Below are 13,061 nucleotides of genomic sequence, written 5' to 3'. Positions count from 1 at the left end.
CTGCATGGAAGAGAATAATTTTAGTAACACCGTTCTTGTATACATCAACCATGGAGAATGCAAGGACCCTTTTTAAGAAATTTGCAGTTTCTCTTCAATGTACACTCTAAGTAACCCATAGCAATTGATTTTCTATGGATTACCAACAAACTGCTGTCCAAAGCACTGCTGAGCTGCATTTCCATGCCGAACGTCTTGTCTGCGGAACCGCCTGAAAGAAAGTAAATGCATTTAGAGGAGATGTTCAGATTTCAATTTTCCAGACTTTAAAATATAGCCAACTGCATTAAAGATTCAAGTAGTATTCTGCTATTCAAAATAATTGATCAGTCACACAAAACAAGGATAAAATCTCAGTTTCATAGTTTTCCATATTTCAATTGAATGTTATTCAATAGCTCTGATCTATATAAAGCTATTCTTTAAATGTTCACATAAATTTGAATTCTGGATCCTAAAGCAATAATTTAAGAAGGTTCTGTTTACATTTAGTTACAAATTTAGTTCAACATGAGTTTTCTGGTTTGAAATGAGGGTCTTGGGTGGTAAGGGATGGTTTCAGACAAAGACAGCAGGATTTGAGGCAGACTATTTGAGTGAAAATACATAAAACACCTATAAATGCATAATATGGTGCATGTAAAAAAGGTATTTGAATCCAAATATTTTGTTTTATAACCATCATAACCAATTAAAACATATATAGTTGCCAATAAAAAGACATAAACTAATTACATATTCAACTTACTCTTTTATTCGGATATAATGTGTAGAAATTATATGCCTCCATTCAATGCAATGGTGTGTTATAGATTTTTAACTAGATGTCTTGCAAGACTGACTATTAGAGTTGGGATCACTTCTAGTATATTTTCATATTTTACAGATTGTTTAGATATATAATTGAAAAATAACATTCTTTATAGAAAAATAATTTCAGAATACATGTCTTGTTTTAAATTTGTAAGCATCTTTCTGAGGAATTAGAAAATGGAAATTATCATTATTAGTACTGGAATTTTAAAATCAAGATCAACAGTATATTCATTCAGATTAGAGATAAAAATAGAACTATTACATAAAGGCAGAAACTACGACTTGCTTCTCTAACTCATGGCATGTCTCCAAGTTCGTGGGGAAAACAGGAGGCAAAGCAGAAGTTTTACCCTAGAGGGAGATGGTGAGGATTCCAATGTGACAATGAGATGCTTTAACCATATGCAATGATAAAATTTGGAAAAGGGAACCAGATTCAAATCCCAGTGCCACCACTCACATGCTGTATGATCTTATCCATATCTTTTCCATTTCCTGGTTCTTTGTGTCCAACTTTGTAAAATAAAATTGTTCTAACTGACACCTAAAATCCATTTCAGTCTTTTTTGTTTTCCCACTCAGGGTTCTCCTCACTGCCTTCAAATAATGACAATGGAACATTATTTCAAGATATGGAGTACATTCTCACACAGGAGTTCAGATCTCAATTAACAACTTCATATTTAAACAATTGCTTACGTATTTCCTTATGTTGAAAGCTGGGGTAGATGAACACGTCCAATCAATTTTAGAATTATGACATGTTTAAAAGCATGATATATGTATAAATATACATATATTCATACATATCAACCATATATATGTGTGTGTGCATGTGTGTGTGTGTGTGTGTGTGTGTGTATGTAGTTGATTAGAAAACCTTACCTGAAGACTTGAGGTTTTACAAGTTAAGATTAAAACTGACACATGCATCATTCTATTGAGCTAAACTGAACACAGAACTTCAGAACAAAGAAGCAAAATAAAAAAATTTATACTCCTGTATTAATTTATACTAGTATGTACAGCGATTACACAACTGATACCAGCTTTAGATCAGATTTAAACTGCTTTTGTTAAATCCTCACTTCAAATATTTCCCTGGTGTTAGGTAGCCAAACTGTGATGAGCAATAATGAATAATGGAGCTGGAGTAAGTCAATGAAATGGGAAATAGTTTCCACTTTTCAGAAATGATGCTGTGTCATGTTTATTATACAAGTGGTGTGAGTATAAAGGGAACTACAATCAGATGACTCTACATAAGCAATGTGAATAAGAACCATGGAAAAAGTTTGTTTAAAATCATTGGAAACATGCATTTAAAAAGAACGATATCACGTCCTTCATGGTTTTAGCTCATTTTATACTATCCTAATATAGCTGTCCATTATTTCAGTATTTAAAAAGGAGGGTCAATGCTGAGGAGTTTTAGAAAGGTTAAGCAAAGTTGTCTTTTATTCTCAAAGTCACACGTTTCTTATATTTCTTGCCTCTTTGAAACTTTTTAAGAGAATACTGGAAATAGACAAAATACAAGAACAAGGAAAATAAAAAGGCGTAACTCTCTAAATTATAGTACATTTTGGAAGACTATTTTAAACAACTGGTTTGGATTGCGAATTAATGTTTTTCCTCTGTTGACTCATTTTCACTCTTTGAACAGAAAAATATTTATTTTAATGACCAGTTTTTAATTTCTGCTGCTATTTAGGTTTGAAGCAAAACGATCTGCTATAAAAGCACACTACTTTTCCTTCATGTGCTGGAACTGACCCAAAAGGTTCTCTTCCAGGGATGAGTGATAGTTCAAAAGAATCTGACACCATTGAACGATCTCCATTATATGTTGCTGAACTAATTCATTGACTAATTCATTTATGAGCACAGCTCCTGGCTCCAGAATTTCATTCCTTCCTGTCTAGAATTTTGCCCATTCATTTAACTTCCTCCAAATAACTCTTTTCATTCACATCTTTTATTTATTTTTTAAAAGATTCTTATTAAAATGCAGCTAACGTACAATATTATATTAGTTTCAGGTGTACACCATAGTTATTCAACATTTATGTATCTAAAGAATTGATCACCATGATAAGTCCAGCAACCACGTGACACTGTATCAGGCTATCACAATATTATTGACTATATCCCCTATGCTGTACATCACATCGCCATGACTTATTTGTTTTATATATGGAAATTTGAACCTCTTATTCCCCTTCACTTTTTCTCCCTTTTTAATTTTTCAGTAACAGTTGACATTCAATATTATTTGATATTAATTTCAGGTGTACAGCATAGTGGTTAGACATTTGTATAATTTAAGAAGTGATTCCCCTGACTAGTCTAGTACCCCCCTGGCAATATACATAGTTATTTCCATATTACTGACTATATTCCCTATGCTTTACTTTACATCCCCATGGCTATTTTGTAACTATCAATTTATACTTCTTAGTGCCTTCACCTTTCTCACACTGTCCCAAGTCCCCTCCCATCTAACACCTCAATACATCTAGTACTCATCTGATACCATACTTATTATGACGTTATTGACTATATTCCTTATGCGATACCCTATATCTTCATGATTACTTTGTAACAACAATTTGACTTCTTAATCTCTTCCCCCTTGTCACCCATCCCCCCACATCCCTCCCATCTGGCAACCATCAAAATGTTCTCTGTATCTCTGAGTTTGTTTCATTTTGTTTGTTTGATTGTTTACTTTGTTTTTTAGATTCCACATATACCTGAAATCACATTGCATTTGTCTTTCTCGGTCTGACATACTCCACTCAGGAAATTACCCTCATTCATGCCACCGCAAATGGAAAGAACACATTACGTTTCCTGGCTGAGCAATATTCCATTTTTATGTTTCCTATATCTTTGTTGAAGTTCTCACTGAGATCATTGAGCATCTTTATAACAAGTGTTTTGAACTCTGCATCTGGTAGATTGGTTGTTACCATTTTGCTCAGTTCTTTTTCTGGAGCTTTGTTCTGTTCTTTTATTTGGGACATGTTTCTTTTCTCTCCATTTTGGCTGTCTCCTTGTGTTTGTTTCTATATATTATCTAGGGCTGTTATGTTTCCCAGTCTGAGAACAGCAGCCTAATGTAGTAAGTGTTCTGTGGAGCTCAGCAGTGCAATCTCTCTGGCCACCTGTGCTGGGTGTTCCAGGTTTGTCCCTTGAGTGGGTTGAGTGTGTCCTCTTGTTGTAGTTGAGCCTTGGTTGCTGTTTCCTCATCAATGGGAAGGAAGGCCCCTCGGGCTCATTGGTTGTGTGGACTGCTTGTGATTACACTGGAGGAGCTGTTTGCAGGAGCTGACCCTTCAGAGCAGTATTTGCATGAGCAGGGCTCTGGTGCCTGCCCAGTTTGCCCTTTGAGTGTGCTATCTCTGGAGGCAGCTATATGATGCTCTGGCTGGGTTCAAAGCTGGCACCAGGTGTGCTAGCCTCGGGGCTTCCTGAGAGGGGATGCACCTCAGGCCAAGTTCTGTCTCAGCCTGTCTCTGCCCGGGGCCACCTGAGATGAGCCACAAAGTAATCCCCAGATGGCTACCACCCATGTTGGGCTTGGAGTTCCCTTGAGAGGCCAACCTGGGAACCAAGGCCAGCTGTCACTATTGCCAGGTTTAGGGCTGCTCAGCCAGAGATACAGGACACGCCAAAGCCAGATGCTGATTGTTTGAGTTTTATGAACCTGTGCTATGTTTTAGAAAAGTCTGCAGTATGTGCCAAGGCATGCCATTTATAAGGAAAAGCCACTGGAAGAGGCTTGGGTGGGCCCAAAAGTTGAGTGGGATGAGGACTGTGGGAATCCAGTGAACAAACAGTGTTAGCCAGGTTGACAGAGACTCAGATATGGCTGCTGCCTAAGTGTGCTGGCCCGGAGAGGGGAGGGCTTAACAATACAAAACAAACAAACAAAAAAAAACAACAATTGCTTCTGCCAGCTTTTCCCTTGGGAGAAAGCTACCTCTCCAGTCTTTTGCCCTGAAACCAGATAATTCAGTTCCTCTCCATACGTTCCTGGCACCTTTTGAGCTGCTGCCCCAGCTGTGGATCTCAGAGTGAGTCCATCAGCGAGTAAGTGCACAGGCCCTTTAAGACAAGCACCTGGGACTGCAGCTGCCCTTATCTCACTCAGCCACAATCTCTGCTAGTTTTCACATCCAGAAGTTATGGAAACTTCTCTCCCCAGCACTGGAACTCTAGGCTAAGGATCCCGGTGTGGGGCTGGGATCCCTCACTCCTCCAGACGAAACCTCTGCAGCCAAGATATCCCTCCCGATATTTAATGGTTAGACGTGGGTGTGGGACCAGCCCGTTCTGCGTCTCTACCCCTCCTATCAGTTTGGAGTTGGCTTCTTCTATATTCCTTAATTGAAGGGCTTTGGTTCAGTTAGACTTCAGGCGATTCTCAAAAAACAGTTTCTGTTTTCATAGAACATACAGTTTGTGGGAGAAAGAGAGGCATGAACTATTAATTATAATTATATAATGGATGTTTGTAGTTTAGCTGTAATTTTGATATGGTCATGAGAGAGAATATAAGCAAGCATTTTCCTACTCCACCATCTTGACTGGATCTCTCATCCACCCCTTTTATTTATATCACCAAGCTTGTGGTTATACACCCTTACAAGATGTGCCATATTTCAGGAAATATTTGGCAATGGAAAGTATTCAGTTTAAAATTCATCATCACTATTGCCTGCCTCATCAAAAAACATTGTTATTCATAAGTATTTGATTCAAGGCTTATAAACATTTTTATTGTTGCTAATAACAATAAAATAACTAACTTTATTCTTTTTGGTAATATTAACTTTCTATCCTCAAGTCCCCGTACTTCACTCCAAACCTATGGAACTGCAAGATTTTCCTTGAACACTGCATGCCTTTGTACAAACAATAAATTATCTTTAACTGCAATCACCTTATATTTCTGTCTTCCAAATTGAGTTCAAAGGTTGGGTTATTTTGAGAATTAAATAATGTATTATGTGTATTGCATTTAGTCCAGTACCTCATACCTAGTAAGTGCTCAGCAGTGAGTTACTTACTTACAATTCCATTCTCCACTTTACATTCTTATTTCCCATAGCTGTGATTGTTTCTCTATACCCCTCGCATATTCCACAGTAAGTGATGTAATGGGTGAATAAGTCATTAAATAATATATTCAAAAAATAATTAATCTTGTAAATTATTTAGTTCATAAATGTCCTCTCAAAGCATCTTTTCACTATCTGCTTATGTCCTTTCTTTACTCATTGAAATGTTAATTAAGCTAACATCAAATTAACGAAAGTTTTGAATTAGTGATCAAGTTTTCGTTTTTTGATGAGAGTCTACTGTATATGTGAACCTATAAAAATAGCAACTATACTACATTGGGTTAACTTAAATTTTGAAAAAGGTTTAAAGAAAAGTAAGCCAAAGTGGAAAAGTAAGAATAATTGAAGATAATAAAAATTCCTTTTCAACAAGGAAATTATATATAGCTCTATGATTTTGTTTTTTATTGTCTCTGGTCACTATATTAAGAGAAAGAAAAATGCTTATTCTAAATTAATAACAAATATTTTGCCCTTATATTTTCTCCCAAAGAACGCACAATTTCATATGGCTTCAGTGAAGAAATATCTTTATTCTTCAAAACATTTGCTGTACCTCAAGATCTCCTGTTCAAAGAATCCTGAGATTTACCTTCTCTAACAAGTGGCAATGACCTTGTTGAACTGTAGACATTAGAGTTTGGAGGCCTTTAAGTACCTTTCATTTGTGTTGCATTAAATCACATATTTCATTAATTATACAGGTCACGCATTTGCCTAGGAGTTAAAATATTCACTTTCAAAATGAAATAAATGAAGAACAGCTGGTTGAGAGGACATGGGGCAAATGCAGGATGTATTTCAGAATTTATTTATTTATTTTCCTTTTAAGTCTTTAAATCCCTCATGTGTGGTGGCTTGCCATTTCCACATTTTAAGTTTATCTAAACTGGTTTAATGTCTTGCAGCAGAAGTTTCAGAAGGAGAAAGCATTGATTCAAACCTGAGTGGAAAAATAAAAACCCAGCAGCATGCTCAGCGCCAGTTTCTACAAAATAATTGATGGGAGTTATTTTCAGGAAAAATTCAAGTTTTCAAAGCTTTTATTATGAATAAAATATGGCTACAATTCCTTTAAATAAAAACAACGTGGTTATTTTCATGGAATGGGTGCAGAAAGAAAAAGACCAAAAACAGTGTTAGAGTTTTCCTAAGCGAGGGAGATATTCCATCACGGACTCTGTCTCACCTTTTTGCATGAGTGCCTGTTGGGTAATACCGGGAACAGGATATGCCATCCCAGGCACAGTAAGGGTCTCTAGCCAGGCAGCAGTCGGCACAACCACTGCCGTACATGTCACACTGATGGAATCTGACTTGGGCCACGGCAGAAGCAGATCCAATGTATAGCTGTTGCTACAGATATCAAAGAAGAGAGAGGCCACTAGCAGAAATGGACTAAACTGTTACACTTCGATTTTTCATACTTATACACAATTATCTCTGGGAATATTCACTTCAATTACTGTATTAGGATAGAGAATGGAACATTGCTACTTGAATTTCTCCAAGATATGCAATACTTTTATAGACTTGGATGCATGAATAACAAATTTGCTAGGATGACTTGACATGTTCTCAAGAAGTTGACTACTGTTTTATTCAGTATCTGAGTAGAAAGACTCATCATCTAACATTGTACGTTTTTATTTTTTTAAAGACCTATAAGAATGTTCAATAAGAGAGTGAATAAGCAAATGGTCTTTTTTTTGCATTTTAAAAATTATGATATAATTGACCTGTAATACTCTATTAGTTTCAGGTATAAAATAAAATGACTTTACATTTGGATATATTGCAAAATAATCACAAGTTCAGTTAATTAACATTTCTCACCACACATAGGTACAAATTCTTTTTTCTTATAATGCAACTTTTAAGATGTACTCTCTTCGCAACTTTCAAATATACAATACAGCATTATTAACTATAATCACCATGCTGTACATTACATTATCGAGACTTATTTATTTTATAACTGAACGTTTGTACCTTTTGATCACCTTCACCCATTTTACCCATCCCCACCCCAAGCCTCTGGCAACCACCAATCTGTTCTCTGTATTTATAAGCTCATTTTAGATATTTTTGTGTGTATGTGTGTGTATGTGTGTGTGTGTAATACATACACACACATATACATGTGTGTGTGTGTATATATATATATATATATATATATATATATATATCATATATAAGTGAGTTCATATGGTCTTTGTGACTTTATCTCTGATATATATATATATATATATATGTATGTATATATATATATATATATATATATATATATATATGTATGTATAGAAAGACATGGAGTAAACTGTAGGAAATGTTGTTAAGTAAAAAGGGCAAGTAGTAGAACAGTTAACACCATATGTTCCTATTTGTCTAAACATAAAAAGGTCATTTATGAATTTGAGTAATATATGCATCAACTATTTCTGAGAAATTTACACCAGAAACTGGTACCAGTAAAATGGAGGGGAGGTTTGTGCTTCACTGCACACTCTTTTGTGTTACCATCATTACCATTATTTTTGTGAAAACATAAGCAAAAAAAAAAAATATGGAATAATGTCTTGTGATTATAGAAGTAAATCTACTCTTGTTTACCTTTCTAAAATTAGAAAATAAAAACTCGATTACATGTAAATCACTATATATTATTGTTAGAATAAAACTGTAACTTGTTCATATATAAGCATATGTACGTATGTTCTTTATCCTTTGTGTGCTCATATATAGAGCACACACACACAGAACTTACTCTCTTTGAAGAAATCTCCATAGAAATAATAGGAACTGGATCCTGAAAATTAAAACAAAAAAAAAGTTTCTATTTTAAGAAAGGAAATAGGAACATACGTTAATATGGTTATTAATTACTTGAAATCATATTGTAGCTTACATTTTAGTAAATCCATAGGCCAATACAATTATTAAAATATAGCTTTCTATTTAACAACCTTTTCTAAAAGAGTGGTGCAGACACGTAGATGAGAAAAGTAGTGGATAATTTAAGCAGCTTACCGTTTGTTATGGAATGTGATTTTTGTATTTACATTTAAATATTATTCATGCTTTGGAAACTCAAGTATCTTTAAATAATAAAGCCCCAGTGTTCTTTCTTATAAAGTAGTTGAACCATGACAGTAAAACAGTCACATCTTTGAGTAGGTGTTATTTCTAACAAACGATGTGATTTTTAATTGTTTTAACCCAAGGCCTAAATAAAGCACTTTTCTGTTGGAGTTATTGTGGTTAGTCACTCTGAACCCAGGAGGCTCTGAACAAGATGAATGACCTCACTGTCATAGGACTGCACCAGAGGAAGGACCATCTACGATGGCTTTGAGACCCCATGTGTTATTCAAGGGATGGTGATGGAAACACAAGTACATCTAAGGAACACCACAGATTCAGGACAGTTCTGCAAGTGGAGAAGCAATTGGCAGGGGGGATCCACTCTGTGGATGATAACCCTTAGAAGAATTGTTTTTTGAAAGAAAATATGATCCTCTGTGTCACTTTATAAAAATATTTTAAGCTGCACAACCCTCTATGCAGGTGTGCATTCATTTATTCATTCAGGAAAGAACGCTTAAGGGTTTATATAGACAAGATACTATGGTGGATGCTGTTAATATAAGAACTATGGTCTCTAATATGAAATGAAATCTGACACGGAGGTCCAATATGTGAAATAAACAACAGCATAGCTGCTCTGGTTGAGATAGGAATGTTATCAGCTTTGGGTTTGGCTGTGGGGAATCTAACCTCTGAGATAACCAAGGTGAAATGAACTGTTTTTTATCAATAAAAATATTTTCATATATATTCATTACATACATATACAATTTTCATTGTTTATAGATTGTGTGTGTGCAAATTTGCCTACTTGCTAAAACTTTTTTTGTAACCACAATGTCAATACTTGTGTATTGCAGTCATTCCGGGACATTGTAGCCTGTCCCTGTAGCATGTACATGCACAGAGTAGCAAAAAGTTTGAGTTGCCCAACACGCACAGTCTCAGCTGAGTTGATCCAGGCAATACTTTGACTTCTTGTTTCAACTCTCTTACTGTAAACAAGAGTCCTCTTGGAACTATTTGGTGATACTTTTGAACATTTGTGTGCTTTCTGTTGGTGATTTTCACATTTAAAATGCCCCCTAAGCATAGTGCTGAAGTGCTCCCTAGGGTTCCGAAGCTCCAAGGCTGTGATGTGCCTTGGAGAAAATATGTGTGTTAAATAAACTTTGTTCAGGCATGAGTTATAGTGCTGTTGGCTGCAAGTTCGATGTTAATAAAAAATATATACTAAATAATGTATCTTTAAACAGAAACACACAATAAACAAGGTTATATATTGATTAGTTAATAAAAAATGTGACTAGAGACTCACAGGAAACTAATCCTATATTTCCACTAGGAGCAATGGTCTGTATTTACTAACTCAGTGTTCATTATCATGGTAAAGACTACAACTACCGCAAATATTAAGACTTGACTCTGTGTGTGTGTGTGTGTGTGTGTGTGTGTGTGTGTGTGTGCGTGCGTGTGCACGCGCACATATATACTCAATTATTTCTGTTATGTTTAATTTTGCCATTATTGTTTTGCATTTTTCTCCTTTTTAGTAAATTCTCCATGTAATTGATGTGCTATAATAAAAAGCAGTATACTTGTCGCAACCAGAACATCCCCATTATGAAACTTACTGCTATTTTTTAATTGTCTGTGCTGATAGTACATTTGTACAAGATGAAACTTTACAATAATGATTCTGGACCTCATATGTGGTATTAAGTGCTATTTCTTTAAGTCATAGTTCATATATTGAAATTCTTCTCATGCTAGGTAATTACTCGCCTCTACATTTAAATGGTCTATAACAGTATAATAGATGCAGAAGGATTTTAAGTAACTCTTCACTTCAATTCACTCTGAATTCACAACACACTTGTTAGAAAAAAAAATGACATACTGTCTTTCCTATTTACAACTTATTTGCAATTGTGTATAATACATAAATGTTGTCTATGATTTTTACTAAAAATACCTTGAATATCTGAAGCTCTTCTAGAATTACTTCTTCCATTGATTCTGTTTCTTGGTTGTAAATTGTGATTACTTTCAGGACAATTCCATTATCTGTAAAAAAACAGAAGAAGAGATAATCTAGGAGTTTTGTCATAATCTGGTTTTCAAACAATTAAAAACTATGTAGGGACTATGGATTAAAATAATATTTGAAATCTAGATGCAAGAAACATTTAATCATTGCTACTTAAAACAATGTATTTATGTATTATACTACTTATGTATTCATATTTTCAATTAGCAACAAAAAATCAACTTTATATGTCTGGCCAAAAAGTAAACCAAATAATACGTAATTATTTTTCCAATAATTTGATTCAAAAATCTAATTGTAGATTCAGAAATCAAAATATCTTCAGAATTAATGATATATAACACAGATGCCAAATTATTCTAGCTTCTTTGATGTACGATGAAAGAAAATTTTTCACCTAAAGCTACTTTCCTGGTAAGAAACTACGCTTTTAATCTTAGGAAACAACACACTATAGAAATATATATATATATATATATATATATATATATATATATATATATATGCGCCACACACAGACTTTTAATAAGAAAAATTTTAAGTATACACCATGGAGAGAATAGTATTATGAGTCCTGCTGAACGAATCATTTAGCTCCCATAATTATCAATAATTTTATACATTTATGTTAATATTATAAAATCCCATCTTATTTTTATTATTCCTTATAATTTGCATTTGTTATTTCCGATAAAAACTTTGATAAGACACTAATTTTCTTGTAAAAATAATTTGGTGTATTGCTAGTAATAACTCAGAAAAAAAATGGGCACTTTGGAAATACTGGTCTAAGAGTTTCTATGGTATTTAAGCAATTTGTTTAGAAACTATCAAATCTTGTAGTTAGGTTAATAAAATGTGATTACAATAAAATTAATAACAATTACCTGTATTATACACTAACAGAATGCAAATTTTTATAATTTTTAAAACCAAGCATACAAAATATCCCACAATCACTACATCAAGCCAAAAGCAAAGATAAAACTCAAATTATTAATTTGCAACCAACAATTTTTTTTGTATTTATCTTTTATTATTGGTATATAGTATTAAAATTTCAATAGTTTTTTCCTTTTTTTTTAAAATTTTATTAGTTTCAGGTGCAACCAATGATTTTATAATAAGGACTCCCTCTGTAGGATAGATAGCTGGATACATAGATACATAGATACATACATACATACATAATATTAAAGCATGTGTCTGGCAATTTGGGGGTAAATAACTATCATTTGTGGGATTTTCCAATGTTGTACTCATCACACATTTATCGAATATGTTCTTTTATGCTGAAAAGTTGTGGTTCAATAAGATTATGTCTTTGAGTCAAGCATGTTTGCATGATAGCATAAGTATATACCCGACATTTCTGGAATTCTCTCAAATAGCTTTGGTCACTCTACCAAGAACATATTTCCAAAAACGTTCTTGGACTACACGGCAGGATATTTAAAAATAACATACATTTTTCCATGATTAATTTTATCAAATATAATCTTGCTTATGGAACTATTTTCTTTTTTTAACTCTGTTAGATGTCACTATGACTGAATTCAGGGCCAGGTAATTTTAAGTATGTTAAAGAAATCCGATGCTTTGTTAATCTTGATCCCACAATGCAGAGCATATTACGTATTAACATTAACCTCCTAAAATAAATAAATCAAAAGATCCAAAGATCAATTTCTGGAAATCAGATAAATGTTTCCTTACTTAAATCTTTGCTTTTTCAAAAACTATGACTTAGGAAGCCCAAGTGCCAATATTAATATTATATACTGATTCCTGATCTGGGCATATGCAATGTCTCTTTAGAATTATGCGACTATGATTAAATGTAATATATGGTAGAATGCTTACTCTCCTAAATAGCAACTGTGCTTGACAGAATTTGCTACATATTATCCTGGATGTTACAAGATTTCAAGTTCTCTTCCACAGCTAGAGCTACTAAATGGCACTAATTGAAATTA

The 13,061-nt window shown here is 34.0% G+C and overlaps 1 protein-coding gene across 1 annotated transcript in view; it reads right to left on the bottom strand.

Annotated features, from left to right (window-relative positions):
- Nucleotides 1–13,061, bottom strand: part of SEMA3E (semaphorin 3E) — a 250,627-nt gene that overhangs the window by 19,150 nt on the left and 218,416 nt on the right. The window contains exons 12-15 of the mRNA XM_019746903.3: nucleotides 11,011–11,102; nucleotides 8,716–8,757; nucleotides 7,138–7,304; nucleotides 144–211 (exon numbers count right to left, since the gene is read on the bottom strand). Of these exons, the coding sequence (XP_019602462.1) occupies nucleotides 144–211; nucleotides 7,138–7,304; nucleotides 8,716–8,757; nucleotides 11,011–11,102 (369 nt within the window). The remainder of the gene's footprint in view (nucleotides 1–143; nucleotides 212–7,137; nucleotides 7,305–8,715; nucleotides 8,758–11,010; nucleotides 11,103–13,061) is intronic.

Source organism: Rhinolophus sinicus, chromosome 4, assembly GCF_057876585.1.
Source record: "Rhinolophus sinicus isolate RSI-liver-muscle chromosome 4, RSI-T2T, whole genome shotgun sequence".
Taxonomy (NCBI): Eukaryota; Metazoa; Chordata; class Mammalia; order Chiroptera; family Rhinolophidae; genus Rhinolophus; species Rhinolophus sinicus.
This window is presented reverse-complemented; position numbering and strand designations above follow the sequence as displayed.